Source organism: Lontra canadensis, unplaced genomic scaffold, assembly GCF_010015895.1.
Source record: "Lontra canadensis isolate GAN:19392208 unplaced genomic scaffold, GSC_riverotter_1.0 scaffold1034, whole genome shotgun sequence".
NCBI classification, from domain to species: Eukaryota; Metazoa; Chordata; class Mammalia; order Carnivora; family Mustelidae; genus Lontra; species Lontra canadensis.
Window position 1 is genome coordinate 8663 of NW_022632018.1, and position 10194 is coordinate 18856.

Here is a 10194-nt window from a genome sequence, read left to right on the forward strand (position 1 = left end):
TCAGTGGGTTGGGCCTCTGCCTTCGGCTCAGGTCATGGTCTCAGGGTCCTGGGATCGAGCCCCACATTGGGCTCTCTGCTTGGCAGGGAGCTTGCTTCCCCCTCTCTCTCTGCCTGCTTCTCTGCCTACTTGTGATTCTCTCTCTCTCTCTCTCTGTCAAATAAATAAATAAAATCTTAAAAAAAAGATTCTCTTCTTAAAAAAAAAGATTATACTATACTCTTACATTATATTCTCACTCAGTATGAGAATAGAGTACATTGCACTTCTTGTTTTTCAAAACCATAGTAAGTATTCAAAATTCAAGTTTTTCTGTAAGCCATCAACAATCAGAAAATGAAATTAAAATATATTTTATAATAACATCCAAAACCATAAAATACATAGGAATAATCTAATGAAAGATATACAATACCTCTATACTTAAAACTCGGAAACACTGCTAAGAGAAGGTAAAGATCTAAATAGATGGAAATACAATACCATTCTCATAGGTTCCAAGTCTCAATGTTGTTCAGATGACCTCTCTCCCAAAAGATCTATAGATTCAGTGCAATCCCATATGAACCCTTTGCAAGCTTTTTCTTTCTCCAGAAAGTAAGAAAATGACTTTTATTTGGAAAGAGAAAGGATCATGAGTAGTCAAAACAACATGGAAAAACAACAACAAAAAGATGGATTTACCTACCTGACTTCAAGACTTACTATAAAGCTACAATAATCTAGACAGTGTGGTTGTGGCAAAAGAACAAAGAGATCCATGGCACATGACAAGGAGTTGAGAAATAGACCCATTTGTATCAAATGATTTTCAACAAGGATGCCAAAGCAATTCAATAGGAAAATGACATCCTTTCAACAAATGATACTGGAAAAACGGGGCATCATATGGGAAAAAACCTTGATTCCTACCTCACTGAGTTGCTACCTCATACCACATCCAAAAATCAGTTCAAAACAAGGCAAATAGAAGAGTCAACAGATATCAAATAAGTGCCCTTTGCTCACCAGGAAAATTCAGGGCCTTCCCTAACACACTGGTAGAGAAAATACTACACAAGTTAACATAGCTTAGACAACAGAATCCACACCAATAAGGAATCCTACCACAACTAACCAATCAGACACAATTTTATACATCTTACTAGTTTTCTTTATCTTGACTTACCAGTAATTTTCTTTTCACTCTTTTCAGCTTCCTCATTACCCACTTTTCCTATATGTACTTTCCAACAGATATTTCCTTTTCCTTTTATATTTTGTATTTATATAACTTTATATATTTATATTTCCTTGTTATATTTTAGACTGTAATCTTCCAAGCCACTGACAGTGATATATAATAGGGAATTTTATATGCAAATGTTATTCTATAATTTTTCAAGTGTTTGTAAACTATAAGTTGAGTGAAAGCCATGCTAACATTATTCAGATCCACCTGACTACATGTAACTGTCCCTACCCAGCATTCTGCTCCAGCTCAAATTCACTTAAAGTACCCAAACTGGCCACAGGGGAGTAAGAGATACTGTTCTTGGGTCCAGGTCAGGATCTGAGGTGCAGACTTGGGCAATGGAGGTTCTGTGATGGCTACTCTTGGCCATTTGGACCCCCAGGAGGCCTGGTGGAAAACTGGCCTATTGATGTCACCAACACGTAGGGTGGCATTTCTGCTGGAGGAGAGAGGTGACTTGTTTTTTTCTGTGGCCATGATGGTAACATTGGTAGGCTTCCAGTCCAGGGCCCCACCTGTTGCAAGTATGTAGTTATTATCAGTAGAAGATTCAATTCTGAATCTATACCAGACATGAGACCTTCCTTTTTCTGCCAAATCTGGATCCTGTGCTTTTAAACAGAGTCATTACCATTGAAGGTGCAGAACTTCAGGAATCATTGTGGAAAAAGAAGTAAAAATCAGGGGTGTCTGGGTGGCTCAGTGGGTTAAGCCTCTGCCTTTGGCTCAGGTCATGATCTCAGGGTCCTGGGATGGAGACCCGCATCGCACTCTCTGCTTGGCAGGGAGCCTGCTTCCTCCTCTCTCTCTCTCTGCCTGCCTCTCTGCCTACTTGGGATCTCTCTCTGTCAAATAAATAAAATCTTAAAAAAAAAAACAAGAAGTAAAAATCAGCTCTGGGACTTTGTCATTATCATCCAGAATTTTGACCTCAACTATACTAGGCAACCAGTCCTCCCCCACTTCCATCATTCCTTCCTTATCAAACCACAGAACATTTTTTAATCTCATCAAAGTCCACCATACTTTAAGTTTTTATCTCACTACAATTGTGATCAAGATTAAACTGGACACTATAAAGGGCTATAAAGACATATCTGATATCCACACTGCTACTTTCATATGGGTTAGTGACCTTCATCCTCACCATGGAGATGTCCAGGAGGCATGTATAGCTGCATTGACTACAAGGGTGGGGATCTGAGCAGTACTGCTTCAGGGCCATCTTTGCCATCTAAGGCTATCAGGACTAAACGGCATGATTTCGCTTTTCCTAGCCTAGTGGCTTCTCTAACACAGGCTTAACATATTTGTTTCCACTTTGGTCTCTGTTACTTCAAGAACAAAGTGTTGCTGCTAAGCTGGCAATTTTGTAAAGTAATTGTTTCCAACATCAGTATCTTCTGTAGGTTCTATTATAAATCTTGCCCCAAGCTGGGTCAATTCAGATATTTGAGTATTGAGTATTATCATTGGCACCTTGCACATCTATATTAAAGTGGAAAACATTTAAAGGATTTTCAACTACCACTTCCAAACGTTTGATACAAACTATGGTATATGGCTTTATATGTTCTAGGTCCATCCTGTTCCAAGTGTCTACTTTCTTCACTCAGAGTGAACTATTCCTTTTCCACATTAATCCACAGCTTCTGAACAAGCAAGTCCTGGACACCTAGGCCCCATATCTTTGACAAGGTCCCATGAGGAAAGTCATCCAGCAAGAACCTTTATAGATCTCCTTGTTAATCCCTATTTTCATAATGACTCACAGTAGCGCTCTGAGTCCCTGCCTTAGGACTGCAACCTGAAGTAAGGAGAGCTCAGTGTCTTGGAGAGTTGAAACGAAGAGAAAGATGTTTCTCAATGGAATCTGCAGGCTGAAAGGTAGTATACTGTACAGGCTTATTCTTCCAATTAAATATTCCTGGGAATTCATATTCTCAGTGACTCTACCATATGAGGTCAAAGTTATGACTGCTTTTTATATTTTCTTGATACTTAAGATAATTTTTAGGCTATCCCTTTAAAAATTTTTTTTTGTACAGAAGCTTTATTTTTTTCATATAACACAGATTCAGGATGAACTACTGGCTGGATCTTTAGCTGCAAATATATAGGAAGCTTCTAAGAAGTTATACAATAAAAAAAAGAAGTTACACAATATGAAAAGCTCATGTATTAAGGCAATTATTTATTTCTGTATTCTTTGTAAATACCTAGTACTGCCATTGCTGGACCATAGAGAAGTTCTATTTTTAACTTTTTGATGATCCTCCATACTGTTTTCCAGAATGGCTGCACCAGCTTGCATTCCCACCAACGGTGAAGAGGGTTCCCCTTTCTCTGCATCCTCACCAACATCTGTTGTTTCCTGTATTAATTTTAGCCATTCTTCCAGGTGTGAGATGATATCTCATTGCGGTTTTGATTTGTATTTCCCTGATGATGAGTAATGAACAACTTTTCATGTGCCTGTTAGTACATCTGGATGTCTTCTTTCTGGATGTCTGTTCATGTCTTCTGCCCATTTCTTAACTGGATTATTTGTTTTGGGGGCAAAGAACTTTATAAGTTCTTTATAGATTTTGGATAACCACCCCCCCCTTTTTAAAGAATATTTATTTATTTATTTATTTATTTATATTTCTTTAAGATTTTATTTATTTGAGAGAGAGAGAGAGAGAGAGAGAACATGAGAGGGGAGAAGGTCAGAGGGAGAAGCAGACACCCCCCCCCACCCAGAGCTGGGAGCCGGATGCAAGACTCAATCCCAGGACTCTGGGATCATGACCTGAGCCGAAGGCAGAGGCTTAACCAACTGAGCCACCTAGGCGCCCCTGGATACTAGCCCTTGATCTGATATGTCAGCACAAATATCTTCTCCCATTACATTGGTTGTCTTTTAGTTTCATAAATGGTTTCCTTCACTGTGCAGAAGCTTTTTATCTTGATGAAGTCCCAATAGTTCACTTGCTTTTATTTCCCTTGCCTCTGGCAACATATCTAGTAAGAAGCTGCTGCAGCCGAGTCAAAGAGGTTGCTGCCTGTGTTCTCCTCTAGGATTTTGATGGTTTCCTATCAAATGTAGCTCTTTCATCCATTTTGAATTTATTTTTGTGTATGGTGTAAGAAAGCGGCCCAGTTTCATTCTCTTGCATGTTGTTGTCCAGTTTTCCCAATACCATTTGTTGAAGAGACTTGTCTTTTTTCCATTGGATATTCTTTCCTGCTTTGTCAAAGACGACCATTTGGTTGTGGGTCCATTTCTGGGTTTGCTATTCCACTCCACTGATCTATGTTAGAGACCACTTTCTAATCACTGAACTGAAGCCTTTTACTGAATATTTAGAAGAGGTATAAATCATTGCGTGAAATGCTTCAGAGACTTAAAGATGAACTAAGATGGATTAAGGACAATGGGGAGAGGATATGCTATGGTGAGTGCTATGAAGTGTGTAAGCCTGACGATTCATAGACCTGTACCCCTGGGGCTAATAATACATTATATGTTAATAAAAAATAAAAAATTAAATGAAAAAAGATGAACAAAGAAATTATATTTGTCATTAATGACATACATAGATCTTTTTATGGCTTCTCTAACAGAAATTGCAGAAGTATTGAGTCAGTGATTTATCTGATGACAATTTCTTCACACCTTTGTGAACCAGAACTCTTCCCATTTTGTATTAAGGAAACTCTTTCTCTATCAAAGATCTTTTTCAATCACCTTTGCCATAGGCTATCTCTTCCTATTAATATTTTAAGAATCCCAAACAATATATTCTTTTTTAAAAGATTTTTTAATTTACTTATTGGACAGAGAGAGAGATCACAAGTAGGCAGAGCAGCAGGCAGAGAGAGAGGGGGAAGCAGGCAGAGAGCCTGATGCAGGGGTGGATCCCAGGACCCTGAGATCATTACCTGAGCCGAAGGCAGAGACTTAACCCATTGAGCCACCCAGGCACCCCTTAAACAATATATTCTTTTATAGGTAACTTTTCATTATACATGGTTTCCTAAAAATGAACTCTTACATTTAACTCAGGAGAGTCAATCTCTTTCCTAATATATACACTCACTACTTTGATCAATATCCCTTCACAGTTTGCTTAAAAAAATTTTTAAAGTAGCTTTATTGAGGTATAGCTGATACACAAAGAACTACACATATTTAATGTGGAGGTGTTTAATTTTTAGAACTTGGTATCTTGCATGAAAAAAAGCAGGGTTTTCACCAGAAAAATTCAATTCATGATCACAGATATACTGTTACATGTAACTGAGAAAACTGATACAGTCCTCTCATTTATCTTTAGCCTTCTAATTCATTTTAAAATGATCTATGGGTTGCACAGTCTCAACAAGTTGTGCAGTCTCACCAAGGATCCTAGCCTATTTCTGCTTCAAACAGCACAATATCTCTTCTAGAATGAATATGGGGGAAGAGTATCTGTTGAAAGATTACATTTCAACTTTAGATGCTATGAAATAGCGAAGCTGCAACTTTTTTTTTTTTTAAAGATTTTATTTATTTATTTGACAGAGAGATCACAAGCAGGCAGAGAGGCAGGCAGAGAGAGAGGAGGAAGCAGGCTCCCCGCCGAGCAGAGAGCCCGATGTGGGGCTCGATCCCAGGACTCCGAGACCATGACCCGAGCCGAAGGCAGCGGCTTAACCCACTGAGCCACCCAGGCGCCCCCGAAGCTGCAACTTTTAAATTATACCTGAACACTTTAACTTATTAGATTAAGTGAATGCAAACCCACCATTCTTAACATATAGGAAGATAAGCCAAGTTCTCAATGTAATTTCATTACTGGAACCAGCACAAAAATAAACAACCAAAACCACTGCCTACTCTAAAAAAACCAACAAAGATCCTAATTATCAATCCTAAGTTATCAACAAATATCATTAAATACATTATGTTAGGGGTGCCTGGGTGGCTCAGGGAATGATCCTGGAGTCCTGGGTTGAGACCTGCTTTGGTCTCCCCGCTCAATGGGGTGTCTTCTTCTTCTTCTCCCCCTGCTTGTACACACACTCTCTTTCTAATAAATAAATATCTTAAAAATAATACATGATATTAACTTAAACTCTCATGTGGCCAAAACTAAGTAACTCCAGCTTTCAGCTTTTGATGCTCCATTCTCCAGTTAAATCATTCTAGCAATCCTAATGGAGTCAATAGGTCCTTTAAATAAGAAATTTCATAGGACCCTTGTTTAGGTTTCACTATGGTTCAGAAAGAGAAAAAGAGGGGTGCCTGGGTGGCTCAGTTCGTTAAATGTCTGTCTTCGGCTCAGGTCATAGTCCTGGAATTCCAAGATAGAGCCCTATATCAGGCTCCCTGCTCTCCTTCTTCCCCTCACCCCACTCATGTGCACTCTCTCTCTTTCAAATAAATACATAAAATCCTGTTTAAAACTTTCCCACATCATTTTAAGCCATTAAAAAAAGGAAAGAAACCCCTTTCAGCTGGAACCACCATCTTCCAGTAATTTGCCAAAATGACCAACACAAAGGAAAAGAGGAGAGGTACCTGGTACATGTTCTCTAGGCCTTTTAGAAAACATGGAGTTGTTCCTTTGGCCACATACATGCGAATCTACAAGAAAGGTGATACTGTGGACATCAAGGGAATGGGCACTGTTCAAAAGGGAATGCCCCACAAATGTTACCATGGCAAAACTGGAAGAGTCTACAATGTTACTCAGCATGCTGTTGGTATTGTTGTAAACAAACAAGTTAAGGGCAAGATTCTTGCCAAGAGAATTAATGTACGCATTGAGCATATTAAACATTCAAAGAGCCGAGATAGATTCCTGAGGTGTGTAAAGGAAAATGATCAGAAAAAGAAGGAAGCCAAAGAGAAAGGTACTTGGGTTCAGCTGAAGCTTCAGCCTGCTCCACCCAGAGAAGCACATTTCATGAGAACCAATGGAAAGGAGCCCGAACTGCTGGAACCCATTCCCTATGAATTCATGGCATGATAAATATAAAGAAGATAAAAGACCTCAAGACTGTAAAATTGTTTCTCTTAATTGAGTAGAAGTGTAGTGTCCTTTCCCCGAAAAAATATTTAAAGGAAACTTTGTGTCCTAATTAAAAAAAAAAAAGAAAGAAAAATTAACACTCATAAAACTGTCCCATCAAAACAATGGTTCTCCCATCTTTTAAGACCCCAAATGGGCTTCTCAATCAATAGTGTGCCAAGGAAGATCTTCTGCCCCTTCTGCCATGTGAGGACACAGCCAAAAATCTGTGATCTACAAGAAAGCCCTCATCTGACCATCCTGGCACATTTATCTCAGAATTCCAGCCTTCCGAACAGTAAGCAATACATTTCTGCTGTTTATAAATTACCTATCACCTAATCCCCCTAGGTGAGAGGAATCAATTGATACAAACCAGTTACAAAATAAGTCATGGGGATGTAATATACAGAAAAGGGAATACAGTCAATAATACTGTAATGACTCTGTGAGGTGACAGACTGTAACTAGATCTATTGAGTGATCATTTCATAATGTATAAAAATAATGAGGGGCGCCTGGGTGGCTCAGGTCATGATCTCGGAGTCATGGGTTTTGCAGAGTCCACTAGAAATTACTTCCCTCTCCCTCTGCTCCTCCCCCGATCACGTGCTCTCTAAAATTAAAAAAAAACTTAAAAAATTTTTTTTAAAGATTTTATTTATTTATTTGACAGACAGAGATCACAAGTAGGCAGAGAGGCAGGCAGAGAGGGAGGAAGGGAAGCAGGCTCCCTGCCAAGCAGAGAGCCCGACTCGGGGCTCCATCCCAGAACCCTGGGATCATGACCCGAGCCGAAGGCAGAGGCTTTAACCCACCGAGCCACCCAGGTGCCCTTAAAAAAAACTTTTTAAAAAATACTGAATCACTATGTCATGCACCTGAAGCTAACATAATATTGTTTCAATTATAATTCAATTTTTAAACAAGTTTAAAAAAGAATGTACCTAAGGACTTTTTTTAAGATTATTTACTTAAGAGAGACAATGAGCAAAAGAAAAAAGAGTACATAAGCAGGGGCAGAGTGTGAGGGAGAAGCAGACTCTCCTACTGGGCAGGGAGCCCCACACTGGGCTCATGGGGCTTGACACCAGGACTGCAGGACCATAACCTGAACATAAGCCACCCAGGCACCCCTAAGCTTTTTAAATTAGCTTTCATAAAAACTTTAGAATAGTTTTATTCCACTCACAGGTCAACCCATAAGACAACCAGGAGAACACACAAATTATTACTTTTCCCAACAGAATGTCAAGTGTGCTGACACTAAAAGCTTTTTATAGCAACAGTGTAAAAAAATGGCTACCATTAAGTACCTATTATGAACCCGGTGGTTTATACGTTATCACTAGTCCCTCACCACAATCTTTTAAATTATGCATTATTGTCCCAATTTTGCTGAACCTGACAGACATGAAATAACTTGTCAAAGGTCACAAAATTAGTAGTACCTCATTTTGAAGCTGCTACTTTTCTATCAAACTACATCTTAGAATACCAATAGCAGGTAATCCCTAGAGCACACACATTTGTTCTTTCACTCACTCAACAAATGAGTGAAGCCAATTTAGCTCACCTAGAAGCATTAGTTGTGATCACAGATTCTTGAGATTCAGCTTAAGGGTCATGATTGTTCATTGCCCTAACTTTCAATGATTTGTCTCTAAATCAGGTGAAGTGAACAGAAGTCAGCAGGTTACCCAAATAATTTCTATTGTACATTATGTCTTTCATTTTGAATTGACCACCATGTGTGAACTGGCCTTCTGATAAACATTTTGATAGCTTTTACAAAACAGGAGGTCAAATTGCCCTCCAATTCCATTGACATCATTTAGAAAGCTCTACTTATTACATTCCATTTGGAACTACATGTCAATACAAAATTTGCATTTTCAGGTAGACTCAAAAACTTCCTTTTAAATATATCAGACAAACAGAACCATACTATGTTTCTTTTTTTTTTTTGTACTGGTTGTCACAAAGCATAAAGTGACATGTTAATTCATTAACAGTAACTGTCGCAATTTAGGGCCATTTAATTACCTTTCTTTCCCAAATGATTTCTAATCTCTTTTACAATTCTAGATACTAACTTTTGTATTTTTGAAAGGAGACAGGTAACAAAGAGGAACTAATAAGGATGCTATGATTCCCTACTCCTTTACAGAACTCACCCAAAAATCCAGACTTCTTTTTTTTTTTAAATTTTAATTATTTATTTGACAGAGAGAGAGATCACAAGTAGGCAGAGAGGCAGGCAGAGAGAGAGGAGGAAGCAGGCTCCCTGCCAAGCAGAGAGCCTGATATGGGGCTCAATCCCAGGACCCTGAGATCATGACCTGAGCAGAAGGCAGAGGCTTTAACCCACTGAGCCACTCAGGTGCCCCCAAAGATCCAGACTTCTTACAGGTTCCAGCAACGCTTTCCCAAGAATAATATGTATTAGCATTCAATTTAGGTTCAACATTATACAATAAGTGTTAGGTTCTCAAAAAACACTTAAGAATCTGAGCACTTTCCAGAATTTTTTCCATGTGTCAAAGTTATGGAAACTTACAAAAGAAGACTACTGAAAATGCACCACATTACCAACAATGCACTCAAAACACAATTTGTTAACTTGAGTGCTTCACAAAGTCATCATCAAGATCATCACTGTGGATAAACTAAGGAAATATCTTGCCTGGAAACACATACATACATTGCATTCCCAAAATCTGCAATTGGGATGAAAAATAATCTCTTCAGTTTTTCTTCAGGACAACACTTACACTGTTTGCATATATTTTTTTAAGATTTTACTTTTAGGTAATTTCTACACCCAACATGGGGTTTGAACTCACACCCCCAGATCAAGAGTAGCATTCTCTACTAAGCCAGTGGCTACCTCTGTTTGGATAATACAACGACAAAGTT

The 10194-nt window shown here is 38.7% G+C and overlaps 1 protein-coding gene across 1 annotated transcript; it reads left to right on the plus strand.

The window, feature by feature from the left end:
* Positions 1 to 6726: 6726 nt before the first annotated feature.
* Positions 6727 to 7253, plus strand: LOC116863386 (60S ribosomal protein L21-like). The gene has a single exon (XM_032850846.1). It carries the CDS (start codon positions 6751 to 6753, stop codon positions 7231 to 7233), a length of 483 nt encoding a protein of 160 aa, XP_032706737.1. The 5' UTR covers positions 6727 to 6750; the 3' UTR covers positions 7234 to 7253.
* Positions 7254 to 10194: the final 2941 nt, after the last annotated feature.